The 27,328-nt window shown below is 46.9% G+C and overlaps 4 protein-coding genes and 3 non-coding genes across 7 annotated transcripts; 1 reads left to right on the top strand and 6 right to left on the bottom strand.

Annotated features, from left to right (window-relative positions):
* Positions 1-1,488: 1,488 nt before the first annotated feature.
* nop58 (NOP58 ribonucleoprotein homolog (yeast)) lies at positions 1,489-6,153 on the bottom strand. Its single transcript, XM_062447757.1, has 15 exons — positions 5,950-6,153; positions 5,499-5,575; positions 5,335-5,387; positions 4,921-5,045; positions 4,683-4,819; positions 4,403-4,467; positions 4,182-4,316; positions 3,840-3,985; positions 3,452-3,578; positions 2,994-3,157; positions 2,732-2,866; positions 2,552-2,613; positions 2,283-2,431; positions 2,020-2,159; positions 1,489-1,930 (listed from the first exon to the last, which is right to left on the bottom strand). The coding sequence occupies exons 1-15, from the start codon at positions 5,992-5,994 to the stop codon at positions 1,871-1,873; spliced, it is 1,620 nt and encodes a 539-aa protein (XP_062303741.1). The 5' UTR covers positions 5,995-6,153; the 3' UTR covers positions 1,489-1,870.
* LOC134007990 (small nucleolar RNA SNORD11B) lies at positions 3,285-3,368 on the bottom strand. The gene has a single exon (XR_009928101.1). It is a non-coding gene; the product is annotated as a small nucleolar RNA SNORD11B (small nucleolar RNA).
* LOC134007989 (small nucleolar RNA SNORD11B) lies at positions 3,681-3,767 on the bottom strand. The gene has a single exon (XR_009928100.1). It is a non-coding gene; the product is annotated as a small nucleolar RNA SNORD11B (small nucleolar RNA).
* Positions 5,156-5,244, bottom strand: LOC134007987 (small nucleolar RNA SNORD70). Its single transcript, XR_009928098.1, has one exon. It is a non-coding gene; the product is annotated as a small nucleolar RNA SNORD70 (small nucleolar RNA).
* Positions 6,154-6,329: 176 nt separating the features above from the next.
* On the top strand, positions 6,330-11,638 carry ndufs1 (NADH:ubiquinone oxidoreductase core subunit S1). The gene is made up of 19 exons (XM_062447495.1): positions 6,330-6,432; positions 6,949-7,025; positions 7,339-7,430; positions 7,539-7,646; positions 7,761-7,837; positions 7,951-8,032; positions 8,114-8,244; positions 8,365-8,550; positions 8,656-8,790; positions 8,959-9,073; positions 9,159-9,304; positions 9,433-9,561; positions 9,668-9,797; positions 9,968-10,128; positions 10,366-10,520; positions 10,607-10,782; positions 10,903-11,037; positions 11,170-11,242; positions 11,339-11,638. Exons 2-19 carry the CDS (start codon positions 6,953-6,955, stop codon positions 11,428-11,430), a joined length of 2,196 nt encoding a protein of 731 aa, XP_062303479.1. The 5' UTR covers positions 6,330-6,432; positions 6,949-6,952; the 3' UTR covers positions 11,431-11,638.
* Positions 11,603-13,294, bottom strand: arl6ip6 (ADP-ribosylation factor-like 6 interacting protein 6). The gene is made up of 4 exons (XM_062447496.1): positions 12,780-13,294; positions 12,633-12,686; positions 12,400-12,532; positions 11,603-12,242 (listed from the first exon to the last, which is right to left on the bottom strand). The coding sequence occupies exons 1-4, from the start codon at positions 13,060-13,062 to the stop codon at positions 12,149-12,151; spliced, it is 564 nt and encodes a 187-aa protein (XP_062303480.1). The 5' UTR covers positions 13,063-13,294; the 3' UTR covers positions 11,603-12,148.
* A 421-nt stretch (positions 13,295-13,715) lies between these two features.
* fmnl2b (formin-like 2b) lies at positions 13,716-26,948 on the bottom strand. The gene is made up of 26 exons (XM_062447193.1): positions 26,033-26,948; positions 25,273-25,356; positions 24,901-24,981; positions 24,632-24,708; positions 24,474-24,557; positions 24,145-24,291; positions 23,876-24,002; positions 23,287-23,363; positions 23,082-23,175; positions 22,538-22,612; positions 22,235-22,345; positions 20,919-21,068; positions 20,581-20,682; positions 19,962-20,292; positions 19,596-19,784; positions 18,571-18,695; positions 18,261-18,463; positions 17,714-17,948; positions 17,432-17,500; positions 17,161-17,241; positions 16,887-17,016; positions 16,588-16,751; positions 16,387-16,488; positions 15,909-16,007; positions 15,606-15,732; positions 13,716-15,455 (listed from the first exon to the last, which is right to left on the bottom strand). Exons 1-26 carry the CDS (start codon positions 26,147-26,149, stop codon positions 15,367-15,369), a joined length of 3,270 nt encoding a protein of 1,089 aa, XP_062303177.1. The 5' UTR covers positions 26,150-26,948; the 3' UTR covers positions 13,716-15,366.
* Positions 26,949-27,328: the final 380 nt, after the last annotated feature.

Genomic DNA, 27,328 nt, shown 5'->3' with positions numbered 1-27,328 from the left:
GAATTTCAACTAGTAATGTCTGAGCTCTTGCTGTCAGTAGCGTTCACACTGCAGCGGAGCGGGCGGCGCGGGGCGTCGGCTTCCAATTCAATGAAACCAGGCGTTGACGCTCGCGTAGGGCATTGTGGGAAGGCGAGCGGAGCGGAGCGGAGCAAGTTGGATTTTCTCAACTTTATGTAAATGAGGAGCGTGAAAACGCTAGCGTTGGCCAATCGGATTGGTTACTTGTTCTTGTAACGTAGCAACTGTTCGTCATGGTAAACATTTCTAGGTTTGACAATTTCAAGATGGAGGAGAAACTTTTCGTATGTGTCTGCACACCCAGTTCTGTTCAGAACAAAGTTACTAATGTGACAAGCCTGAATTTAAAGAAAACATTAAACTAATAATGCATGGTGCATGGTTGCATGCATGGTGCATGGTGCACGCTGAGAATGTCACCGGTAGTGTCACTGTCGTAGTATAAGCAATGAAATCTCAGGAAACAAATGTTATGCAATTTTTTGTTGTTTTGTAATAAAATAGATTGATAAAACATTTTGAGGGAGGGTCTAAATAAAATAAGAGTGTTAGTGTCTCCCTTCTTCCTCGTTGCTGCCTTTAGGGAGTTGTCCACCCTCAGTACTTCTGGTCAGGGAGCCCCAGGCTCCTGCCTGGGGCTCCGTAGGATCCACGGTGTGAGATGCCAGTGGAGGGCAGCCCAGCCCTGAGACACATCAACCGTAGCTGGAGAACAGAAGCCCTGAACAGCATAAGCTGTGCGGCAGAGGGCTGGAGCCTCCGTATCAGGCTTGAGGACAGCACCAGGTGACTATGCCCCGTCACCACCAGACTGGCTGAAAACATTCACTGTGCCAGGTCCTTGTTGGCCTCATTAGCCAATCTGGATGGCACCTTAATCAGCTCTTCCCTCTTTGCCTCTACTCATTTTCATCAGGAGACCCACGGCCTGGGGTCTAGAACCAGTGGGAGAAGGCCCATCATCTTATGGTTTAACTGAGTGCAGTCAGCAGGTTTAGCATAGTAGGGAAGCACAGCTCTGAAGTCACAATAAATGTAGCCATTGACAACACCATTGTGAGTATTAAAGCCTTGGAGAAAACACATGCCAACTGTGCAGATGCTGCTTGAATACCAGTTCTGGTCTTCTACAGAATGTATATCTTGTAATGCTGTTTAAAACTGTAAGCAAGGCACTGATGAGAACTATAACAACATTGCAAAATATGAAGACATTAAATCTATACTCAGAAACTTGATGTTTGATACATTGAGAATAGTTTTGTGCATTGAATTAGGAAATGAGCATTATGATTTCATTCCAATGTAGGAACTGCAGAGGTGTGCTCTGTATACTCAAATGAATAATTCTAGATGAGTAGCTCAACAGTTTCAGCTTGGCTTAATGAGGGCAGCAGTTTACAACTTTCATTAATATAGTTGAATAAATTGACTACTGAAAATATATTTTAAGACAAAATACCAGAATTAAAATAAACATTCATTTAATTGACCAGAAAATGACATTTTTACCCTTTAAAAGGCAGAGGCCATCCTTGGAAAAAAGCTTTTTTATATAAAGGAGGTATGTACGCAGAATGAGACGAGATTGAGTGAAGAAACAAAGTTACACTACACTAAATTGATTTTCAATTATTTTTTAACTCAAAACATACTCACATACAACATGACTTACATAATCATCCAGACTTAAGCTTGTAAAAACATGTTCATTACTCATTTAGAAATGAACAATTTCTTAAAGGAAGACACCTGGTTCCCACAACAAAAGGACTTTGCCCAGTCTGAGTCAGATGCATGTGCAGTGACAAACGCAAACTAATAATATACACTATATCCCCCATCCATCTTATTCCCCTTCCTCCTCTTTAATCTTCTTTTTTTTCTTCTTTTTCTTCTTCTCTGTTGTCTTCAATGAAAAGAAAATACAAATTAGTACGTTGGCAAAGAAAACCAAAACATACTGAGCTTCTAAAGAATTCCAGAACTGATCCTTACTTCCTCTGTGGGCGCCTCCTCCATCTCTTCCTCCTTCACCTCCACCACCTCATCCTCCTCGGCGGCAGCCTCGGCCTTCTTTTCCTTCTTTTTCTTCTTCTTCTTGGGAGGTTCTTCGGCAGCCGTCGACGTTTCTGGTTCTGGTTGGGTACAAACCACAGCAGTTTTTGAGCATCGCAAGAAAACAGTCCAGTAAGCGGCAATTGTGTGGGTCAACCAAGGTTACGGTTTGTGTGCTGGTCTGATGTGTGGTCAGTACTCACCCTCTGCGGCTGCTGCTTCTTTCTTAACCTTCTTGGTCTTGACGGGCGTTGGCGTGGCTACCTCTTCCGCCTCTACCTCCTCAAACTTCCTCTTCTTGGAGGTTGAGGGGAGCGTAGAGTCACCAGAGGGATCGTACACCTTAACGTCACTGGAAGACACAGGACATGCGTTACTTAACACATCCATTGTAATCAACAATTTCATAAATAGCTCTAGCAATTCCCCAACTAAAAAGGGTATGTAGGTCCCATCCTGAGACCCAGTTTACCTTTTGTGTTGGTATTTATCAGCCTTGGCCAATGCTTTTCCTGTTCCACTGATTCTTCTGATCTGAGGAGAAAAGTGGTCAAATGTTAGCACTTGTTTTTGTTTCCCAAATCAGTTATCTAATAACTGCTATGGCAGTCTGATAATGGAAAGAACACAGATGGACTCCTAATGTACTTACTCCCTTGTCCTCCAGGTGGCGTAGTCTAATCTCCAGCTTAGCACGGTTCTCAATACCCATCTCAGAGTTTGTGTCTTCACCCAGGGCATCATAGCGAATAGCTAGGGATGCCTTGGCTGCAAGCATTCTGGAGATCTAGAATGGAGAAAAATACATTTGCATTAAATTATGCAGCAGTGTACTCCACATAGTCCTGACAAGTCACCATGTGGCCATCTAAAACATAGCTACAGTCTGGATGAATGACTCCACCCCCACTCACCTTGCCCTTGTTCTTGGCTGTGGTCTGGCCCACCAGGGAGGCGTGGTAGATCAGCCCGTACTTGGGCGTGTCTCTGCGTGTCTTCAGGGCTCTGAACAGGGCCTTCTCTGCTCCCAGGATCTGCACTGTGGAGGCGGGGTGCTTGGCCAGATTCAGCAGAGATCCTTTATATGGACAAACCATCAGACAAGGCCAGTCAGTGTGAGGTAAGGATGTTTGCATTTTCATGCTGAATGAGGAGGTACACTAGGGGAACAGCTCTTAACTGGTTACCATTTGTTCTAGTGTTGGGACAAGCTCAGATGAGGTAGTGACTTAAAGACATCAGGTAGTTTCAGGAAAAGTGACATATAGTCATCATCATCACTGCTTGTTGTATGCACCATTATATTATATCTGCTGACACATTATGCAGGAAACCAAGTCCCCATCTCATTAATTTGAGAACTGTGACTCACCAGCGTGTGAGATAAGGCGAGCGCCCACCAGTTCTCCCACCATCACAGTCAGGTTGGGGGCGATGGCAGTCATACGGTTCTTCAGATAGTCGTAAAGCTGTGTGCGGTACTCTGAGATATCGATAACCTAGGTAGGACACAAAACAAGACAGTGAGTGTCAATGTGATTAGGGTTTACCAGACAAAACACTGATATGCGGTGTTGGAGAATGGCCCAGGGATTAACATGTGACTGTTCAGATGAGGTAGTGACTGAAATACCCACATGGTCTGTTTCAGGAAAAGGACAAATATGTCGTCATCATCACCACTATCATTGTTATCCCAGATCCTAGGGCAATATGAGACCATCATCTCTGTATGGATTGGTTTCTGAGTTGATTTTTACCTGGTCACACAGGTGCATGATATTGTTGATGTCCTCCTCGGATACCTCGGTACCCATGGAGATTTCAGCAGCGAGTTTGACCTCTGCTTCAATCTCCTCAGGGATGAGATCTGACAGGTCTGTGGTGGCCACGTTGGTTCGGACACCTGAGGATGAGGGAACAGTCAAATGTCACTCACAAAACCAAAAATAGGCTTTACATCCACAGCAGGGCATGTTTGGGGGAAAAGGGGGGGTCATTCAGCCTTTGGTACATGGAATGGAACTGGTCAGAACACTATCAAAACTATGCTGTGTCAGACAACTTCCTCAGAACCCATTCAGGCCTGTGTCTGTACAAACCTATCTTGCGGACACTCTTGCAGTATGCCAAGTTGTCGGTGATGATTTTTCCCAGCTCTGGGAAGTGCCACCCATACCACTCTCTGCAGCGCATGATGTAGTTGTTCAGTTCTTTATCCAGGTCATCCAGCAGAGCTAGGAGAAGGCGGAAGAAACAAATTAACTGCCAAAGCCTTTCATCATTAAAGGAGCACCACATGCCATGTATGAGGGGAGCTTACAGATGGCTTGAACGATCATGGTGTCCACCTTGTCTGGACTGAACTTCAGCTTGTAACGGGACAAACTAAAAAAGAAACCAGACAATATCAGTTAAATGTCACTGAAACAGAAATGGTCAGAGTGATTTACATTAAAAGTTGTCAGTTGTTTAAGTGTTGCCTCAGTGGTAGTGACGAATGCTGAGGAAAATCAACAGGTGGTTTCAGACAGCATGTGATAATCATGGGCAAGCCTACCAGCCAGATGGGTGCATGTAAGGGTATACACACTATGCCATACCTGTGTGCAAGTCCAAGGGACATGGCACTGATCTCACGAGGAGGCAGCCCAGTGATCAGCCCCTCCATCTGGGTCCTAATTCCCCTCATCAGCTCCGCTATAGCAGGGCTGTGCACACAGCTCAGGTTCAGCTTGTCCTGCACATGCACCAATGAAAACGTCAGTGAAACTGCATTGAAATGTCCGTCAAGGTTGGTTTCATTCACTGCTTCCTTCCCACAAAAGGGACAGAACTCACCTTGATCACCCCTCCGAGTTTAACGTCACTGATGGCAAGCTGCTCGTGAGCCTCTTTGGCCACTACTTTCTTCAGGATCTTCTTCAGGCTTTTCCCGATCTTCCCCTCAGTCATGGCAGTTGCCGCTGTACACAGTGGAAAGATCCTTGTTAGGGTAAACCCAAAACTGAACTGAAATGTACCCAATGCTAGAATTGCATTGCAGGGACTACAGTTTGGATTTTAAACTGAAAATGCTGTGGTTGTCTCAGTGGTAGTGACGAAAACTGCTGAATGACCTCACACTTAGATCAGACACAAGAGATACATCATTGACTCCACAGCCATTAACTTGGAGAACCATTTCATCAAAATGTGTCATGCACAAGGAGAATAAACTTCTAGGCATTATCTGTGCTGTTGATGTGGTATTACCTGCCAATGCTTCTGTGGTATCTTGGAATTTTTCAAAGTGTTTCAACTTCACACTGGCAAGGAAAAGTACAGTTAGTACATCCATTTTTACTTACAACATCAATAATTGACGCCAGCACAAATCACGGCAAATGTTGACCAAGCAAGCAGGGTTCAATACTCACACTTTGTTGGCTTTTTCTGTGGTTTCAAACTCCTTCCATAGATCTTCGACCTCTTCGAGTTTCGACTCATCGAGGACCTGTGATAAAACGTTTCACAAAATAAACGATCGCGCATTCAATGTGTTCCAAACATGTGTTCCTCTCGCGTAATTAAAAATAGTAGAAGTGCTACCACATGTCGTATGTCGGCACGCGGTCCTTGAAAATGTTCAGCATCTACCTACAACCGGCTTCAAACCATGACTTTTCTTGTATCTAATGATTGACCATATATCGTCGCAAATGTGTTTAGTTCGGTAACGTTTTCCAAATCATGTAAAATATATTTTTACATGAATGGTTGACGTCAGGCCTAGTCCATGCTTGCTTGCTAAGCTAGTTAGCCCACAAGCACACATCGCCAACAACTTAAATCTAGTGTACTTTTGGTAAAACCTAGCAAAATACCTACCTTGAAAATGGCATAGCCAGCAGCGGTCTCAAATAAAACGAGCATTGTGATGCCTTTAAGCAATGACTACAACACTGCTGCTCTCCGAGAGAGCCTTGTCTGCCCAGAAAAACACAACTACCACGCTGCACAAACTACTTCGGAACTAAGAGAAGGAAAAGACATGCATGCATGAACGGTGGGCGCACGGTGGACACGCGGGGACCTTCATGGACCCGGAAGTACTTCACACTACACCACTACGATGAAATGTTTCCAGAAACAAACATGCATTTTTATTTATAATATATTATGTATATATGTGTGTTTTTAGAATATATGATTATTATTTAAATAAAGAATAATGAGCAGAAAAGTTTGTTTATAAAACGATTCCGTCATTTCCGTTGTTGTGGCCATAGACTTCCGACTTCGCTATCGTTAACCAATAGTGTATGCACTAATCCATCGCTGTTCTGGTCAAGAAGGCCAAATAGCGACAAGGTAAGAGTGTGTAAAACGTGTCATTTAGCCTTATTTGTTCATATAACGTGCGTTGTTTTACATGTGGAATATTTAAATGCCGTTCATGCGATACAACCTCACCACCACCCCGTGTCCTTGAAGGGAAGCTAGTTAGCCTAGCATAGTTTAGCCATTCCGTAGTCCAGCGGTGTGGAAGTCAGAACTTAGTATTGAGTTCAGAGAAGGACACATGCCATTTGTGGCACAAATTAGCAATGAATTGGAACTACACATTAGTATTACCATTTGGATATTCATATACACGTATCAATATTAATTGTGTTACATAGACAGCAACTGTTGTCAAATCGTTGTCTAATTGGCTAACATGACCAGGTTTTGTAATGTTGTTCTTGCTGTTGTGTATATATTTGTATATACAGTATTTAGTAACGCTACTAAATGGCAAGATGTCAGAGGTTACACAATAGTACTATACTAGTCATATTGTAACGCTCTTGTCTGTCTCTATTTGTCGCTTCTCTTTCTCTCCAGCATCATGTTGCGTTTGCCAGCCGTGAGCCGCGCGCTAGCCGGGACAGCCAAGGGCAGCCTGGCTCCCGCAAACAACGGTAACCAGGCCACGATAACAATTTTTTGTCTTGCACTGTCTGTCTGTGTATGCCTCATTGTTGTGTTGAAGTTTCAGCTACAGTGGGGTTTAACATGACCCTGGTGTCCTTACGCACCCTCAAATCACTTGGATATCTGCCAACGCAGATCCCCAGATCTCCTGTTGAGTTAATCATGTCAACCATCTCGCACATGCCTTTCCCATTTCATCTGTACCTCTAGTGTATGTTTCCAAATATTGCTGTGTGGTCAGTTTTTATTTTTTATAACTTCAACTAATAATAATGTGATGATGCAAATGTGTGTTTACAGTGCGTGCCTCCATCCGGGCAGCTAGTAATATGGTTGAGGTGTTTGTGGATGGAAAGCCAGTGGAGGTAGCAGCTGGAACTACTGTGCTGCAGGTAACCTCAGTGTGAATCGCAGCGTGACCGCTATATTGTTAAATGTAAATTAGCAATACCGTTTAAGCATTTGTTTACATATGGCAATGCATATTGGTGTGTTTCTAGGCCTGTGAAAAGGTGGGTGTACAGATCCCACGGTTCTGCTACCACGAGCGTTTGTCTGTCGCTGGGAACTGCAGGATGTGTCTGGTCGAGATCGAGAAAGCTCCAAAGGTAACATGTTTACAAAGTAGTAATTGTAATGATTTAAATGTACTGAGCTAGACTAAACACACAGAAAGCTGTGGGATTTTGATGGAAAATCTGTATTCGTTGTCTGGTCAACAGCCTGTGGCAGCATGTGCGATGCCAGTGATGAAGGGCTGGAACATTCTCACAAACTCAGACAAGACCCGTAAAGCGAGGTACATTGGCATACTTGACTTTGGTCTGCGACACCTGCGACAGATGTACAAAATCTTGGATGTTGTCGAAGTGGATTTTTCACAAGGGGGTGTGTGTGATTGTGTGTCAACAGAGAGGGGGTTATGGAGTTTCTGCTTGCCAACCATCCCTTGGACTGCCCCATCTGTGACCAGGGAGGAGAGTGCGACCTACAGGCAAGTACATATGCTCACTCTCTCTCACACACACACACACACTCTCGCTCTCTAACCATGTTTTGTGTTTGTGCCTCGCAGGACCAGTCCATGCAGTTTGGTACAGACCGGAGTCGGTTCACTGAGAACAAGAGGGCGGTGGAGGATAAGAACATCGGGCCCCTCATCAAGACTATCATGACCCGCTGCATCCAGTGTACACGCTGCATCCGGTGAGCTTGGCTCTGTTTGTCCCTTTGGGCCTCTGTACTCAGAAGTGTGGGCCTATGTTTTTAGTGCTGTTGATAGTGGAGCCTGGCTCTGACTGGTCATCTGGTAACTTTCTTTACCAGCTTCGCCAGTGAGATCGCTGGTGTGGAGGACCTGGGCACCACCGGAAGAGGTAACAACATGCAGGTGGGCACGTACGTGGAGAAGATGTTCATGTCAGAGATGTCCGGAAACGTCATTGACATCTGTCCCGTGGGAGCCCTCACCTCCAAACCATATGCCTTCACTGCCAGACCCTGGGAGACCAGGTACTGTGTGTGTGTGTGTGTGAGAATGTAATTGTTCATGTTTTTGTTACAGAATAAATGTGTTGATGATTTTAAAGACTGTGTTTTAACTTTTTGCGCCTGTAGAAAAACCGAGTCCATCGACGTGCTGGATGCAGTTGGCAGCAACATCGTGGTGAGCACACGTGCTGGTGAGGTCATGAGGGTCATGCCCCGTCTCAATGAAGATGTGAACGAGGAGTGGATCTCAGACAAGACCAGGTCAGATTCAGGTTAAATACTAGTTCAGAATACGTGGGCTGCACTTAATTTTAGATCATCCCCTACAATGTATTCATTGAACCTGTATCCACTGAAATGTGATTCAGGGTCATATACTGTATATATGTGGGATTAAGTGTGTTTGTCTATTACATTGTGTGTGTGTAGGTTTGCATATGACGGGTTGAAGAGGCAGAGACTGACCCAGCCCATGGTGAAGAATGCGTCCGGTCAGCTGGTACCCACATCCTGGGAGGACGTCCTCACCCGTGTGGCCGGAGCAGTAAGTATCACACTGTATCCTGGACGGCGTGTTTGTTTGCAGCGTGTGAAGAAGATTTCATGCATGTAAATGTGTGTCTGCGTAGCTGCAAGGAGCCCAGGGCAGTGAGGTAGCGGCCATAGCGGGAGGCATGGTGGATGCAGAGGCCTTGCTGGCTCTGAAGGACCTCCTCAACCGGCTGAACAGTGACGCACTCTGCACTGAGGAGGTGTTCCCTATGTCGGGGGCTGGGTGAGTGGGTGTTTTTTGTGGGGGGGGGGGGGCGCTCAGGAAAGAGCTTCTAATTGGGTTTGATGGTGTTTATGTGGTCGGAACACGCTGCGTGTTCTGGTGTGTGACTCTGGTGTGTGACGCTGTAGTACCGACCTGCGCTCCAACTACCTGCTGAACTCGCGGATCGCGGGCATTGAGGAGTGTGACCTGTTGCTGCTCATAGGGACCAACCCTCGCTACGAAGCCCCACTGTTCAACGCTCGCGTCCGCAAGAGGTAAGTTTACACACACACAAACCCACACACCCTTGCTAAGAAGTTTTGCTAATAACACAATATCTGAATGTCTTTCCCCGACCGTCCTTCTCTCTCTGTCTGTCAGCTGGCTCCACAACGAGCTGCAAGTGGCGCTGGTGGGGAGTGGGGTGGACTTGAGCTACACCTATGACCACCTGGGGGAATCTGCCCATGTGCTGCAGGAGCTGGCCAATGGGACACACCCCTTCTGCCAGGTACCCATGGCAATACACAAGTCATTGGTGGGAGCTACTGGAAATGATTGGCGACGCTTAACACATTCTTGTGGCTCTTGCTTTCAGTAAAGTGTAGTTTCTAAGAGTCAGGTCGACTTTCTGGCCATGTATGTAACCCATCCCCTTCTCTCTCCCTGTCCCCATGTTAGGTGCTGGCCGAGGCCAAGCGGCCGGTGGTGGTGGTAGGCAGCTCAGCTCTGCAGAGGGAGGACGGGGCGGCCATCTTGAGCTCTGTGTCCACCATAGCCCAGAACGCCAGGACCAGCAGCGGGGTGGAGGAGGGCTGGAAGGTCCTCAACGTGCTGCACAGGTCAGCTTAGCCAGTCCAGAGAACATCTGTATGTATTAATAGTGTACAGTGTAACTGCAGTCATGCTTACTTCACTGCATCCAGTTGCATGTGTCCAGGAATCCAAAAGGCCAATCAGAGTTAGCACGTTCGCTTACCTTGTTCTGACCAAACGTGCAGTTGTCCCACTTCTTCTTTGCGTCCAGTTCAACTGAGCTAGGGCTGTCCTGATTGGGTTGTGTTTGTGTCTGTCCACAGAGTGGCCAGTCAGGTGGCAGCTCTGGACCTGGGCTACAAGGCGGGAGTGGAGACGATCCGCCAGAACCCGCCCAAGGTTCTGTTCCTGTTGGGAGCCGATGCAGGCTGCATCACCAGACAAGACCTGCCCAAGGACAGCATGATCATATACCAAGGTAGGAATGCACGTTAACGTATGATTTCACATGATAACGTACATTAGCACGCACGTGATGCTCATGCCATATGTGGTTCCTCCTAGGTCATCATGGCGACGTGGGAGCATCCATGGCTGATGTCATCCTGCCTGGGGCCGCCTACACAGAGAAGGTGGGAACCTACGTGAACACGGAGGGGCGGAGCCAGCAGACACGCGTGGCCGTCACGGCACCCGGCATGGCCAGAGAGGACTGGAAGATCATCCGAGCCATCTCTGAGGTACACACTCTTACAGTATTACTCACAAACGCACTCAAATCCATAGTATAGACTTTTAGAGACAGATTCTGCTAGCATTGGCGTGCGCTGTGCCTGTTAAACGTGTGTGTGTGTTTCCAGCTGGCTGGCGTGACTCTGCCCTATGATTCCGTGAACGAGCTGAGGGACAGACTGGCGGAGGTTTCCCCCAACCTGATCCGCTACGATGACGTGGAGGAAGCCAACTACTTCAAACAGGCCAACGAACTCTCCAAGGTCACTGCCTGACCTTTCACCTCTCAGCCCTAAATCTCATTATTGATCAGATCAAGGCCTGATTATATTTCTGTATAAAGGGCAAGTCATTTTTCTCTTTATTCCTTATATTTTGATCCCTCTCTCCTTCAGACGGTGAACCAGACTGTCCTAGAAGATCCTCTTGTTCCTCCTCAGCTCACGGCTAAAGACTTCTACATGACAGGTATGTGTCTGTGTGAGAGACGAATGTGCTTACTTGTAGGTCAGCTAGATCAAACATTTGTGTGTGTGTGTGTGTAACTCTCGCTCTCTCTTTCAGATTCTATCAGCAGAGCCTCTCAGACCATGGCCAAGTGTGTAAAGGCTATCACAGAAGGAGCAGACGCTGTTGATGAACCTTCCATTTGCTAAACAAGCGCACACATACACACATGAAAACTCCCACACATGTATTGACATCACATTAACATTCAGTGGTGACTCATTTATTTAAGTTGTCTTTGCTGCTTGTTGTATATGATACCATTTCCACTCTTGTGTAACATGCACAAGGGTTAAGAAGAGTGCTTTGTTGAAAAAAGCTGTAACTGTAATGATTATGAATAAATCTTTATCCTTATGTGTCTGTTAGTGAAACAATGGAGTTTCAGGAATGCTTTTCAGTGCCATTTCACCCAATTTATTGAGACTTCTGTTTATGAAGGATACAAGTTGACAACAAGTGTGAGCTACTTTATTAGTGGGATGTGCCAGGGTTAGACAGTGTGGGACAATACAGGGTCACATTCATTGGCTGGGTGGGACAGTAGGAGGATTGTCAATTGTACAAAAACATTCACAAACGAATATGCTGTTCATTTGCCAACACTAAACAACAACTGACATGAATGTATTGTATCCTTACAAAACACATGATATTGTCTTAGGACTAAATATATTACAGTAATACTGTGACAAATTTAAAGAATTAGCTTTGCTTCTAATATGCCAAGCACAGCTCTTTATATTTGTGTTATTCAGTGTTTCCTTGTTTTACAGTGATACTTCTGAGTGCTGAGGTCAGTGGCGATAGCTGGGATGTTAGGCGGGCCACGTGCAGAAGCATTGAATTCTGGGTAGAGGTCAGGGGTCAAATGAGGTTCCAGACAACAGTCAGTGCGGCCACTATGCCATTCAGGACAGCCACGCTGTAGCCCACATGGAAGGAGTGGCCTGTCAAACGCCTACAAGACACACACACGAGCATGCACATGCACACACATTCCAATAACAAGAGCATTATCATGTGTGTGAGGATAGTTTATGTTCCTTTGTTGTATACGTGTACTTATTTCCCCTTAAACATTGAATGGAAGTGTGTGTGTTGTGACTGCGTAATACCTGAGGTAGGCAGACGACAGGGGGGTTGGGGGAAACATGCCTGGCTGATATGAGTCAAAGTATGTGAGTGTCCATGAGAAACTGCAGCAGGACAAGCCAGCCAACACTGACAATACCAGAACACTCCAGAATCCTTCAGAGACAACCGGGAGGAAAGGAATCAAACCAGAAATATGTGACAGAAAATGTAGGAGAAGGAAGAAATTGCAGTCTCCACACCACCTGAAACTCACCCAGGACGCGGACCTCTGTCCCATCCTCCCCCAACATCCTCTCAGCACTCAGGTCTGAAACAGTTACAAACGTTACATTGGGAACAGAACAGCATATCAAAACACAAACGTAGCACAGTGTTATGTCTATGTGGATGAAGGGCATACCTTTTATAATGATGTATAGAAATGCACAGAAGACAGCGACAGCCAAGACCAGGAAAACACTACAGAACATTGACAAAGCCATCTTTGGCCATGGTCGCGGGTTATCCCAAAAACTCTTGCTCGGCTTCCGGGGCTGAGCTACCGGTTGTTTGAACTCCAAACCAATCCCGGTACCACTACGAGAAAAGCCTTGGACCCCTGGTTCCAACTCTTGGTCTAGGTTTTCCCCAAACATGTCAGTGTCACTTACGAGAGCTGTCATATCGTTGGTTACCCGTTGCATCTCAGCTGCAGACCAACTTTTGGAATACCTTGCAAACGCGAAATTGAACTTTTCTGTTCCTACTCCAAACAAACAAGTGAAAACGTAGCCACTGCACAGTAACTTGATAGAAAATAACGTACTTATACTGGATTCTCTGTCATTCTGAAATGAAACCAACAATCTTGTTCTAACATGACCCGAAAACTTCGTAGACACTGTAGTCGCTTCCGCGTGAAGACATTAAAATCCGCCCATTACCTTCCAGCCAATCAGAAATCAGATATTATCTGACGTAATAGCAATTAATCAGATTTTTTGATGTTCGGTGGTTTGGAAGGTTGTTTGTATGTGCTCTATATTACATTTGATTAATTGATCGAGTGCAGTAGAGTAGATTGGTAGACTTGGGTCATGCAGTAGCCTAGACCTAGGGTCAGTTATTCAAATTATTACACAAGGGGTTTGTAACGCGCAATCAGTTGTTTTTTTAAACAACTGCAAGCATAATGTTTTGCAAGGGCGTATCTCGCTTTGAGGGGTATGGTGAAATGCTGCCCTCTTGTGATTTACAATATGCATACAAACTCTACAATAAAGTATTCTGTTCTCTGGGGTATAGTAAGTCTAATGATACAGACACAATTCCAAATAAAACCCAGAAAGGCAGGGCCTCACAGTCTGACAGGGAAGCATTTATTTACACAACATGTGCAGGATTCAACATCAACATTGAGGAACACTCACAAAGCAGGGTACAGGCAATGAGCAGGATTCCCTAGAAAATATATATACACATAGTAGAAAAGTATTGTGCTGTTGTCACTCACATTCCTGTTTTCTTTTTAATAGTTTGATTTGAAATGGAGAGGTCTATCTTGCCCAGGGTTGGTCATGAGACAGCCAGGGAGGGAGCAGTGTTAAGTGGAAAGTGTGTGTGTGTGCGTGTGTGTGTACGTGTGTGATGTCAAGGTGTTAGTCTGTCTCCATGATCTAAAATGCTACATCCTTACAATAACAAGACATAGCATCGATTAGCAGAAACACGTAGCACCCACGTGTGTGTGTGTGTGTGTGTGTGTGTGTGTGTGATGTCAAGGTGTTAGTCTGTCTCCATGATCTAAAACGCTACATCCTTACAATAACAAGACGTAGCATCGATTAACAGAAACACGTAGCACCCATGTGTGTGTGTGTGTGTGTGTGTGTGTGTGTGATGTCAAGGTGTTAGTCTGTCTCCATGATCTAAAACGCTACATCCTTACAATAACAAGACGTAGCATCGATTAGCAGAAACACATTAGCACCAAGGTGTGTGTGTGTGTGTGTGACAGAAAGTTTGGTGAAGTTACAGTAAGATAAGTTAACAACCTGTATTGTTTAGGATAAAGGTAGCAAATACAGTAGCAAACACAGTAAATGTGGTGGATGTAGAAACACTGTACAAGTCTGACTGTTTCACAGTCATCATTTGGACTGATGGTGTTTCACCTGTTTTTGGGGTTGTGAGTTTTTTTTTGTTTTTTGGAACAATAATGTTTTTTGTCTTTTTTTCAGTGTTCTGTACAAGCATTTAATAGCTCACAATAAACACAGGTAACCAGAGCCATTCTGTAGATGCTGAGTTTGATCATTAAGGTTCTATTAAAAAATAAACGCAAGAACCATTTGGGCCTGTGTGGTGCATCCAAGTCAACATTAGACCAATCTCAATTTATTTGATGGAATGGTTTTATGTTATTTTATTTTAAACCACGTTGAATTCAACATCTGGAATTTAAACTAAAAATTATCATTGCAAGTTTAGTTACTTAATTGCAGGGAGGCACCATATCCAATGTTGAGCAAATACTCTCCCTACACATGACTCTGGTATTACCGCAATTCAATAACAAGTCCAGCCCTTCATAATAGCATCAGTAAGAATCTGTTGGAATTTTCAACAAAAAAACATGCCTGTCAGTCTTCCTCCTCCTCTTCCTCTTTCAATCTCTTCCACCATCTAATCCAACCATGTCCTCTTAAATTATTTCTTTTGAATTGATGAGATTTGCAAAAAGTGCTGATTGAGTCCAAGGTTTGAAGTCTGTGAGCACAGGGGAGTAATGGAGAGTAGTGAGGAGATAGGCTTCATCCCAGGTCATTGTGAGACAGAGTTCAGAGCCAGTCTCTCTGCTCGGTAAAGACAATACATGAGTGGTTGAGGTTTTATTTTCTCTCTCTCTTGTATCTCTCTCATTCTCTATCATGCACTCTCTCTTAATCCCTCCCATTCCTATTCTACCACTCCTTTCTGTCTTTCTTTCTTTCTCTGTAGCTCAGAGCTCAGTAGTGTTCTTCAGTGTGGGCGGGATCACAGAAGAACCGAGAGCTGCGTTTAGCTGTCCTGGCAGTGAATGGGACGGTTTTCAGCACTGCAGCCAGAAAACAGCCAATTAGATCACAGCAAAAAAAAAAAAACAGTAAAACGGCAGCAAACAGCAGTATGTGTATGTGTTTGTCTGTGTGCACGCGTAATGTTTGTATGTCTGTGTATGTTTGTTTTTGTGTGTGTGTGTGTGTACCTGTGATGATGTCCTCTATGGCTCCGTCTTTGCCTTCATAAACATGTCGGCTGTCCTTCCCAGTCTGACGCTTCCTCAGCTCTGTGATCAGCTCCACCTGCTGACGTTTACCCTTGTGTGAGGGAGACTGTGTGTGTGTGTGAGTGAGTGAGAGAGAGTGGGAGTGGGAGAGAAGCAGAAAGAGAAAGAATCCGTTTTTTCTATTCCACTGTGAAGACACGGAATGTCACAGTGATGAGGCGGTCACCATGGCGACACACGGCGCAGGACCGTGAGGTGTGTCTCCATGGTAACGGGCTGTACCTTGGGCTCCACCTCCTCGTGCTGATGTTCCTCTTGCTCCAGTTTCTCCAGCATCATTTGCTCCTGTCTCCTTTTCTGCTCGTTCTCCTCATCGGCCAGCTGCACACACACACACACACACACACACACACACACACCCACACAAAGGAGTAAACAAAAAGATAATGAGAGAAAAAGAAAGAGACAAAGAGACAGAGCGGGAGAGAGAAAGTGATAGAGAAAGTGAGAGACAGAGATAGGAGATAGAGACACAGAGAGAGAGCGACAGAGAGACAGAGAGAGACAGAGAGAGAGAGAGAGAGAGAGAGAGAGAGAGAGAGAGAGAGAGAGAGAGAGAGAGAGAGAGAGAGAGAGAGAGAGAGAGAGAGAGAAACAGAGCGAGTAATAGACAGACAAGCACTGAGTTGTTCTTTTGAGTCATCTTTTTTCTCTCCACAAATGGAAATGGAGCTTGCTAACACCCACACGTCCTGCTCACCCTGTAGGCTTTGATGAAACGCACAAACACAGGGAAGAACACGGAGGGGGGCATCGTCTTAGAACTCTCCCCGTAGAACTTGACGGCGTCATCAAACGCATCCTGAGATAAGAACACAGCCGTCAGAGAAATAAAGAGATTTTAGTCGTCTGATAAGTGTGAAGGAGTGTGTGTCTCTGTGTGTGTGTGTGTGTGCCTTGCCTGCGCTATGCGTGCATCCTCCTGTATTTTCTGCAGGCGGGTCTCGTGCTTGCTGATGAAGTCTTTGAGCGTGGCATTGTGGCCATGCATGCTGTACTCCCTCCAGGTCAGCTCCATGCCTCGCTGCAGCTCCTTCACGTCACACACCACGTTCTCCAGAGAAACTGCACAACAGACACGCGCACACACACACACACAATGTCAAATGAATGGTTGGACTTGTGTGTTCTCGTGGCGTCTCGTTACTCCTTGAATAACTGTTATTATATTCAGGGTTTCACAGGAACACACACACTCACCTGCGGCAGCCTTCTCTACATAGTGCAGCTCATTGTAGAAGAGAGCAACAGCGGGGTATTTCTCCCTCACTACATTAGCTATGTAGTGTAGCAGAGTCAGCTTCCTGTCAGTGGTCTTAGTCTCCAGTAGCTTGAGGAGGAATAAGCACGCACACAATTAGACACACGTGTTTTAACTATGTTAAATAACTATGTTCATAAAGTATGAAGTGTGTGTGAAACAGACGAGTGTGTTTGCTTTGTGAAAGCGGCACAGTGTCTGGATGTCTCTTACCAGGTCTAAACTCTGCAGCTTGAACCCATACACAGCTCCTCTCTTGCTGCTGTTCATGTAGTTCCCCAGAGCCAGGATAATCTAATAACCACACACATGCACACACAGACACACACACACACACAGACACACACACACACACACACACACAAAGGGTTATCTGGTACTATTATTAGACTTAAAAAGGCAATTCAAGGAGAGAGAGAGAGACAGTGAGAGAGAGAAAGAGACAGTGAGAGGCTTATTACTGAAAGACAGGTATCTCACACACCTCTAGAATCTTCTTGAGTTTCTGGGAAGACTTGATCGACACAGATGCAGCGATGATGGCATGGAGTTGCTGCCACCAGAAAATAGAAAGATAATCAATGACATCAATCCTTATTATTTTGTGTGTGTGTTTATGTGTTTCTTTGATAAGTGAAGGTCAAATGTAATCCCTGCAACTACACGTACAGTATGGCAGTGCAAAATATAGACATTGTATAAAAATCCAACCATCTAGTAAATGACACTGATGTCACACAGTGGCGTGTGTGTGTGTGTGTCTTACCGGGGTGAGCATCTGGATATTATCAGTGAAGTTGCCCATGAAGGTGATGATGGACATGCGCTGGGCCACCCTCTCGATGCGGCTGAACTGCATCATGAACCTGTCCTCGTCGCTCAGGGCCTCCAGGGGCTTTCTGTCCCTCTCGTACTGCCGTAGGACCTTCACCTCGCCCTCGGTGGGCAGGAAGCGCATCAGGCACTCCACAAAGTCCATCCGCACGGCGCGCAGGTCAAAGCTACGGTACAGAGCGGAGAACACGCAGAGGTTAAGGAACACACAGACCGACAGACACTGGGCTCTTAGGCCTTTCAGAACACTTTCAGAAATATAGATGGCGAGAGGAATGGGAGAGGGGGGGGCAGGGGCAGGGAGGGGGCCAGGACAGAGAGAGACAAAAGAGAGAGAGGTAGAAAGGGGGGTGGAGGTTAAGAAAAAAAGGAAGAAAGGCACTATGGGGAGACAGAGAGAGAAAGAGTCGCAGCAAGAAGGATGAGGAGGATGTGGAGTTTGCTAGGGAGTCAGGTGGTTTGGGGTCCGGGGGGCTTACGTCACAATGGCCCTGCATATGAGCTCAGGCCCCTGGCCGGCCTTGCGGAGGGTAATGGCCAGGTTCTTGGCCCTGTTGGCCTCCAGGAGGGAGACTCTGCTGGGGCCTTTCTGAGGGGCCTTCTGCCTGCTCAGGGTGACATCCACCGCTGGGCCCTGGGCCTTGGTCTTAAACATCTCCTCAAACTCCTCCACGTTCAACTCCTGTAGCACACATTTCCCGTTATAGTGTGTGCATGTGCGTGTGTATGTATGTATGTATGTGTGTGTTTGTTTGTGTGTGTTTATGCACACTCAGTGACTGTGCATACCTGGAGGATTCTCTCGTCGTCAATGTCGTTGAAGACCGTTCCATTGATTTGACTGGGCTTTAGGGCGACCCAGTTGAATACTGGCATCCTGAATTTAGTCTGAATGGGCTTCTTAATCTTAACAGCTAGCGGGAAAGAGGGAGAGAAAGAGAGAGCTTAACAATACTTTATGTAATTAATTATTATAATTTTCCACAAAGTAAGATTGTAATATGGAATGGAAATGTTAAAAGGGATCGCAAATGAGAGACACAGAGAGTAGGGAGTCACTGCATTTGAGAGAAGAATCCAACACAACAGGGGTCAGAAAAGGGTCAGACTGAGTATGACAATATCATTTTTTAAAGGGATAGTTCAGGAGCATTCATCCTAATCCAGACCACTGCAAACCCATCCAAACTATTAAAACATTCACATCATGGTTCTTGCAGTATTTGTCTTACCGAACATGCTGAACATCCCCGATAACCGGGACCAGTTACATTTAGACACGGCCAATTCTCTAATCTGGATTTAGAAACTTGATGGACTTGGAAATGAACCTGGTCCAAAACCATGATATTTAGGTAAACAGTGAGTTAAAACAATCCAGATTACAGATTTGAAAATAACTCTGTATCAGGGTATCTCAGTTTGCCCCTGGTGACTAGGAGTTGTACATTTATAACACGATGAAAGAACAGTGTGTGTGTGTATTTGGGTTTGTGTGTGCGTGTGTGTATCAGGAGGAAAGAGAGAGAGCGTTAAGAGGAAACCTACAGAACAGCTTCAGAGGGCCCTCTGAGAGCAGAAGAAGAACAGGGAGAGAACCGAGACAGAACATTAGAGAAGGTTACAGTATAGTATACCGAGAAGAGAAGCCAGGCAAAAGCAGGAAAACTGAAGGAAATTGAAGAAAAAACATGAGATATTGAATGAGGTGTACATATTAACACAATCTACCAAGGGTTAGGTACTACTCTAAGACGCTAAGACAAAGTAGTTATCTTCCTGAAAACACATGCACGCACACACACAGGCCTTACCTGCCAAGCCAGAGTTGAAAATGACAGTGGGTGATCCTCCACACCCAGGGAGAGGGGGGGCCACGGGGGGAGGAGGGGGGGGCAGGGGCCCGGAGCACGTGGTCTCCATGGAGCGGCAGGGAGGGGGAGGAGGAGGGGGCGGGGGAGGAGGAGCAGGCGGGGGAGGGGCGGGATAGGGTCCATTCGACACTGGGGGGAGGAGTTTAGAAGGAGAAAAAGAGGAACTTGTAAATGAATTAGGATTTTAATTCTTGGAACACCAACTTAAAAGATTACCAGTGTTCTATTGTTTGTTTATTGTTGTTAGCTTCTTAACGTCCTTTACAGCAACAACAAGCAATCTGATAGGCTTAAAAAAACACTCACTCATTCCCAACATCTCTGGCATTGGTGGAGGGGGCGGGGGCGGGGGAGGGGCCGGCATCCCCATCCCGGGGCCGATAGTGTTATAAGCCATGGACTCCGGGCTTGGGGAGAGGGCGGTGCCTAGGGGGGGTGAGGGTGAGGGTATGTCTGACACCCCACCGTCCCCCTCACCCCTCAGGGGGTGCACCCCGCCACCTGCCTGGGCCTCTTTGGCGCCCCCTCCCTCCTGCGCCTGGCGTTCCAGTCTGCTCTGCCGGCGGATGGTCTGGTCCTTCTCCTTCACGATCCTTCTCAGAGTGTGGACCTGCGTGTTGGCGCTAGCATACACCTCCTGCACGACACCAGCACAGTCAGCACAGACAATATCTGTTGTCCACCTTTAGCACACGGTTAGCTGTTTGTTAGTTGCATTAACACCCAAGCACTCAAAAAACCTGACACTCGCTCATCCAGGCCTACCATTAGCACGGGTAACTTACTTAATTTGTCTAGCATTAACCTATTTAAATGGTACAGTGGATCGATTGTAAAATGACCTCATTGCATGTATAGAAGTGGAACTAACGGACTAACAGTTAGTCAATTATGAATCAATGAATCAACAAATGAACTAACTGACCCTTATGCTGTCCAGATCTTTGTTGGTCTGCATCAGCTGTTTCTCCAGCTCTACTATCTTGGCCATGGCCTCGTTCTCTGTGTCCAGTAGCCTCTCAGACATCTGCAGAGAAACACACAGTAAGCATCGTTGAAGTACCTCACAGTAACAACATTTGACAAAAAACAGGAATCATTAGTGTATGTATTCCAAGGTGTTGGCGTATGAATGTGTGTGTGTATCTTTGAGTGCCTGTGTCAGTGCATGTGTGGGTGTATGTGTGTGTATCCGTGTGTGTGTCTGCTTAAATATGTGTGTGGGGTCCTATGTATTCAAGTGTGTGTGTGTTCTCTCCTCACATGGGTCATGCTCTCCTCCAGCTCCTCCACCCTCTCCAGGGCAGCCGTCTTGGTCTCTGCGTCCTCCAGCAGGGTCCCCACGTCGAACACGTTGTCCAGGTAGGCCTGGATCTGCACCTGCAGACGGTCGCTCTCCGTGTGCTTCAGCCTCTACAGGGACACACAGGCACCACAGCAGGGTTAGGGCTGGGTAACACATGCAGCACAGCAGGGTTAGGGCTGGGTAACACATGCAGCACAGCAGGGTTAGGGCTGGGTAGCACAGGCAGCACAGCAGGGTTAGGGCTGGGTAACACATGCAGCACAGCAGGGTTAGGGCTGGGTAACACATGCAGCACAGCAGGGTTAGGGCTGGGTAGCACAGGCAGCACAGCAGGGTTAGGGCTGGGTAGCACAGGCACCACAGCAGGGTTAGGGCTGGGTAGCACAGGCAGCACAGCAGGGTTAGGGCTGGGTAGCACAGGCAGCACAGCAGGGTTAGGGCTGGGTAACACATGCAGCACAGCAGGGTTAGGGCTGGGTAACACATGCAGCACAGCAGGGTTAGGGCTGGGTAGCACAGGCAGCACAGCAGGGTTAGGGCTGGGTAGCACAGGCACCACAGCAGGGTTAGGGCTGGGTAGCACAGGCAGCACAGCAGGGTTAGGAGCTGGGTAACACAGGCACCACAGCAGAGTTAGGAGCTGGGTAGCACAGGCAGCACAGCAGGGTTAGGGCTGGGTAACACATGCAGCACAGCAGGGTTAGGGCTGGGTAGCACAGGCAGCACAGCAGGGTTAGGGCTGGGTAGCACAGGCAGCACAGCAGGGTTAGGGCTGGGTAACACATGCAGCACAGCAGGGTTAGGGCTGGGTAGCACAGGCAGCACAGCAGGGTTAGGGCTGGGTAGCACAGGCAGCACAGCAGGGTTAGGGCTGGGTAACACAGGCAGCACAGCAGGGTTAGGGCTGGGTAACACAGGCAGCACAGCAGGGTTAGGGCTGAGTAGCACACATACTGCAGCAGGGTTAGGGCTGGGTAGCACAGGCAGCACAGCACGGTTAGGGCTGGGTAACACACACACTGCAGCAGGGTTAGGGCTGGGTAGCACAGGCAGCACAGCACGGTTAGGGCTGGGTAGCACACACACTGCAGCAGGGTTAGGGCTGGGTAGCACACACACTGCAGCAGGGTTAGGGCTGGGTAGCACACACACTGCAGCAGGTTTAGGGCTGGGTAGCACTTCACCTAAAACACAACTTGACCCTTCGTAGTTTGTGACAGAGAGAGAAAGAGAGAGAGGGTGTGTGTGTGTGTGCGTGTGTGTGTGTTCTAACCTCAAGGTAATCATCCAGGCAGAGTTTGGTGAAGTCGTACTGCAGATGGACTCTGAAGTTCATGTCCTCCACTGAGTGGACCACAATGTTGATGAACTGCATACAAGCCACCTGTACACACACACCCCATCCACACACACACAAAAAACAATTAATAGTTAATCTGGGTCAGAACATTGTAGAAAGAGATGAGAATATTTTTCCGTATATAAACTCTGGAATTGCACAGATAAGACTTTGTAGTTGTACAGATTCATGTTGCAGCAAACCAAACTAGACATTCACAAAATGTGTGTGTTATACCATGAAGTCAATGTTGTCGTCCTCATTCTTGAAATGCTCCATCAGCTTCTCAAAGCGCATTGTCTCAGAACACACCTGGGTACAGAGAGAGAGAGAGAGAGAGAGAGAGAGAGAGAGAGAGAGAGAGAGAGAGAGAGAGAGAGAGAGAGAGAGAGAGAGAGAGAGAGAGAGAGAGAGAGAGAGAGAGAGAGAGAGAGAGAGAGAGAGAGAGAGAGAGAGAGAGAGAGAGAGAGAGCATGGGCATGGGCATAGAGGACAGAGGAAAAAGAGAATGAGATAGAGAGATAGACTATCTCTTGGGATTGCAGTGACATAATTTACATTTCATAGCTGTACTTAATGTGCAGTGAAAACTAAATATTTTACTTGGTCAATAAAAATGGATGATGTTCCTTATTCTGTTAACTTCTACTCTGTGTCTGTGCATCACAGAGACAGATAGACAGGCAGGCAGATTGATGCATTGTTACAGCAGCACCGAACAGCAATATTGCGGCATTGAATCAAAATGTTCCAGTAATTTGGTAAGCACACTGGCTCCTACCGTTTTGAAGTGATCAAAGGCAGCCAGGATGATCTCATGACCCCCCCTGACCAGACACACAGCAGCAAGCAGCTCCAACACCAGTGCCTTGGTCCTGAGGGGGGGCGGGGGGGGGGGGGGGGTTACAGATTTATACCGATCCTTCAGTGGTACGTTCTAGAGTGAAAATGGACGTTGTTTTGGGGCTATGCTGGGTTGTACTCACCTGGGGTTCCTGTTATTGAGGCTCAGGGCTATCTCATTCACAGCATGAGGATGGGACATGACCATGTTGAAGCCATACTGCACAGAAAGGAAGGGGGAGGGAGAGGGGAGTGAGAGAAAGAGAGAGAGTGAGAGAGATAGATAGAGAGAGAGAGATAGATAGATAGATAGAGAGAGAGAGAGAGAGAGAGAGAGAGAGAGAGAGAGAGAGAGAGAGAGAGAGAGAGAGAGAGAGAGAGAGAGAGAGAGAGAGAGAGAGAGAGAGAGAGAGAGAGAGAGAGAGAGAGAGAGAGAGGAAAAAGGTGAGATGGTCATTCCGGAAAATACCCCCCAGCCCCACCACGCTTCCACGCACACATATACATCCTTCCCCCGTGTGTTGTGAAAGCTGCCCCGCAAACAGCCTACTGCTCCTGTTAGGGAGAAGTTCATTTGAACTTAAGTTATCTTTCGGGGTTAGGGTTGAAAAGAGTAGAGCTGGATGCATCCATCTAATTGAACATCATTCTACAGGGATATAAAAGTGGAAGACTGTCGTGTAGTTTAGTCTCTCTGTTAGGACGTGTGGGAACTGAAAGAGGGCCTCTTACCTGGTAGTTCATGATGGCACGCAGACACATCACACAGACGTGGACGTCGTCCTTCTTACAGACCAGACGGGAGTTCTTCAGCGTCTTCCGGCTGGGTAGTGTGTTGGACCTGGACACCAACGTAGAACTAACAGCAGGGTTTGAATCATTAACACCAGCATGTTCACCATTTCCCTCACAACTCCTCTGCAAACTGTATATGCGTCTTGGATGTTTGCGTTGCGTGGACTGTGTGTGTGTGTGTCTGAGATCTATTGTGTGTGTGTTACCTTATGGAGTGGCGAGAAGCGCGTGGCACATTGTTGCCACTGGAGGGTGAAGGCAGGTTGTTGTCGCCATGGAGATCCTCTATAGAACGGCTCCAGGGAGAATCTACGGAGGACTCAGTACTGGGCTCCGATACCTCCCCATCGAACCTACACACACACACATACAAGTCAAAACCATCACAGAGATTTAACGCAAATATGTTTGACAAACATATACCATATATACCATGGAAGACTACCATATAGTCTTCCGTGCAAAAGTCAACACATACACACACCTGTACATACACACACATACAGACAGATAGATAAAACCAAATCAGTCTTACGTGACGGCGTACTGAGCAAAGGACAGATACTCCACAAGGACGTCCAGACCCTGGTTCTCCTCATTTAGAAACTCCCTCACCCACCTGTAGGCAGGAGACAGGCATTTAACATCACATCACACACACACACATTCTCCAGCACACCATCCCACACTCACCCAATGTGGTTTGTCCGTAGTGAGATCTCCAGCTCTCGGAGCACTTGAGTGGACTCCTGCACTCTCCTCCTGAATTTCTGAAGGGAAACATAAAGAAGTGAGCCTTCATCCTCTTCAAGGCGCAATGTTTACACAGCGTATCAGCCAAGTTGATCATCTCATCTTCGAGGCTTGAGAGACGGTCACCATGGTTATTACAGCTTTAGCACATAGAGCAAGAAGCCCGACGAGTGAGGGTGCGTAACCGAGGCAACAGAGTGGCGGCCCACCTTGCGCGTGACAGCGGGGTCGAGGAACCCCCGCAGCTTCTGGATGTATGTGTGAGGGGGGTTCTTCACCTGGAACCTCTCCTGCAACACACACACACAAAGTTATAAACACAAACCGTCAACAACACTCGCTGTCAACAACGCCTTCACAATGTTAAACACCCCCTCCCCCAATCATCCAACACAGGTATGCATATATACACGCAGTCCCAGACCATGTCCTAGTGTGCAAAGGCTATAACGGTAGGAGCATACCCCATTGATGAAACTTCCTTTTGCTAATGCACGCACAAATACGCATATACACACACAAACACACACACGCGCGTCTTAGTTTCTGGTTTGACATACTTTCCCCCCCTCCTGTCTCACCTGATCACATATTAACTCCCATTTCTTCTCGTTGTCGTAGCAACGCAGCAGACGCACCTTGTCTGGAGGTAGGTTCATCGAATTCTGAGAGAGGGGGGAGAAAATGGAGAGAGACAGCAGGGAGCGAAAGAAAAGAGAAAAAGGGATGAGAGAGAAAAAAAGAAACAAATAGGACAGTCTTGCTGACACACACACACACACCGTTTCTTCTCAGTGGATATTCCATCTCTACTGAAGGCAAACATTCGCTCATCAGCGAAGAGATACAAGCATGTGAGAGTAGTGAATAAAACATGAGTGTGCGTGTGCATATGAAAGAACCTCACTGATACTCACACACACACACACATGCACAAACACACAACACATGAACACATTGAATTAAATATGACAGCGTCTCATTGGAAGACGCCGGAAGTTCAGTATATGAAGGATATTCCAAACAACGCTGATCAATTTAAACCAGTCAGCCACAATGGATCAGCGTAAACACCAACACACATTTTCAGCATCCTGCCAAAAGTGTTGTGCTTTGTCAGAACAAGCCAACCAAAAGCATAGATCAGTGAGCAGTTAGTGAGTGAGCATGAGGGAGTGGGCATGTGGTGTGTGTGTGTGTGTGTGTGTGTGTATGGGCGTGTGCATGGATGTCTGTGTGTATGTGTGTTTGTGGGTGTGCATGTTTGCATGGGCGTTTGCATGTGTGTGTGTGTATGGGCGTGCGTGTGTGTGTGTGGGCGTGTGTGTGTGTGTTACATACCAATGCAATGGAGAACCTTTCCTCCAGCTCTGCAGGGTCGGGCATGGGCAGTTTGACCGGGGCACTCCTGGCCCGGATCACCGCCAACTGGGACTCCATACTCTCTGCGTTACCCATGGTTCATACACACACACTCCTTCAACTCTCTTGCACACACTTTGTCAACCAATTATTGTACACATACACTCAAACACACCCCTGAAAAGTCAGCTCATATAGCCTGTCTGGCAACAGCCCACCTTGTATTCAAACACACCCTTCGCACAGATTCACAGACTATACACACCCCTCGCTGTGAAATCACACAAACATGAACAACAGGCTCAATATTTCTATAGCCTATAATCAGTGCCTCCCAGTGAAGACTGTTCGGTTCCTCCCCGAGACAGCCAGACCTTCAGTCAGACAGAGGGCGGTGCGAGATCAGAGATGCGGTAAACCGGAGGCGCGTGTCTACCGGGGGGCCATGTCTATCCTCCATCCGTTCATCCTTTCCTATTGTCCCCCTTTCTTCTCATCTCCGCCGTCAGCACGGTGTTCGCACCATTTACCGATTCCCCAGCTGAGGCAGACGTCCTCCTCTTTTATCCTATATTTGCATCATGTTCCCGGTCTCGGTGTATCCTCAGTAACGGGCATGATGAAGAAAATCACGAAGGAACCGGGCACGATGTGTGATAGTGAGAAGGCTACTTAATCCGCCTCCCTCCACCACAGGCGACAAAAGCGAGAGTTCAGCCTCCAAGCACGCTCTCGCTCCCCCCACTTCGAAACCCCCTCTCTACCCAACACACAATGAGCCTTCTGCCGCTCCGCTCTCCTCGCCTCCCCCCTGCAGCGAATAGCCCACAGTCGTCAGCAATAAGAGATGGGAGGGGGAGGTGGGGGTGAAAGCAGTCTATAGACACCGATCTCCGCTCAGTTTAACCGTTTTAGTCTATACCGGTGGAGGTGGGGTATGTTCGTACGGAAAGCTGATTCTGGGTCTGCACGTAAGGTTCAACCTCAACCCGGCGATGCTTTGTTTTGTTGCGATGCATCCTGGATATTCGAGTCTTAAACCATTAGCTGTAAATTATGTGCTTTGTCTTTGTATGTCGTATTCTGGGACGTTCTGTTGTAATATCGGCTGGCATCTGTGATATACAGGGCAGGAGTCTATGCTTAGAATGGTCCAGGCCTTGTTGGGGACACTTGGAACCTTTAAGGACCAGAGAAGCCTATGCTGTGTTACAAGAAATTAGCAAAATTAGCAATAATAAAGAAAAATAAACAACAAAAATTAAACTACATTTT

Source organism: Osmerus eperlanus, chromosome 21, assembly GCF_963692335.1.
Source record: "Osmerus eperlanus chromosome 21, fOsmEpe2.1, whole genome shotgun sequence".
Lineage (NCBI taxonomy): Eukaryota > Metazoa > Chordata > Actinopteri > Osmeriformes > Osmeridae > Osmerus > Osmerus eperlanus.
This window is presented reverse-complemented; position numbering and strand designations above follow the sequence as displayed.

Bases quoted from the DNA above. Each gene is read 5' to 3' on its own strand.
- ndufs1 (XM_062447495.1), top strand. From the start codon at position 6,953: ATGTTGCGTTTGCCAGCCGTGAGCCGCGCGCTAGCCGGGACAGCCAAG. The intron at 9,305-9,432 runs GTGAGTGGGTGT...GTGACGCTGTAG, and splicing joins TTCCCTATGTCGGGGGCTGG to TACCGACCTGCGCTCCAACT. The intron at 11,243-11,338 runs GTATGTGTCTGT...TCTCTCTTTCAG, and splicing joins TAAAGACTTCTACATGACAG to ATTCTATCAGCAGAGCCTCT.
- fmnl2b (XM_062447193.1), bottom strand. From the start codon at position 26,149: ATGGGTAACGCAGAGAGTATGGAGTCCCAGTTGGCGGTGATCCGGGCC. The intron at 20,293-20,580 runs GTCAGTTAGTTC...GGTGTCGTGCAG, and splicing joins AAGATCTGGACAGCATAAGG to GAGGTGTATGCTAGCGCCAA. The intron at 18,464-18,570 runs GTATGCACAGTC...TGTGTGCTACAG, and splicing joins ACGACGAGAGAATCCTCCAG to GAGTTGAACGTGGAGGAGTT.
- nop58 (XM_062447757.1), bottom strand. From the start codon at position 5,994: ATGCTCGTTTTATTTGAGACCGCTGCTGGCTATGCCATTTTCAAG. The intron at 4,820-4,920 runs GTGAGTTCTGTC...GTGCATGTGCAG, and splicing joins AACTCGGAGGGGTGATCAAG to GACAAGCTGAACCTGAGCTG. The intron at 2,432-2,551 runs GTAAACTGGGTC...TGTGTCTTCCAG, and splicing joins GATAAATACCAACACAAAAG to TGACGTTAAGGTGTACGATC.
- arl6ip6 (XM_062447496.1), bottom strand. From the start codon at position 13,062: ATGCAACGGGTAACCAACGATATGACAGCTCTCGTAAGTGACACTGAC. The intron at 12,533-12,632 runs GTGAGTTTCAGG...TTGTCTCTGAAG, and splicing joins GACAGAGGTCCGCGTCCTGG to GATTCTGGAGTGTTCTGGTA. The intron at 12,243-12,399 runs GTATTACGCAGT...TGTGTCTTGTAG, and splicing joins CTGTCGTCTGCCTACCTCAG to GCGTTTGACAGGCCACTCCT.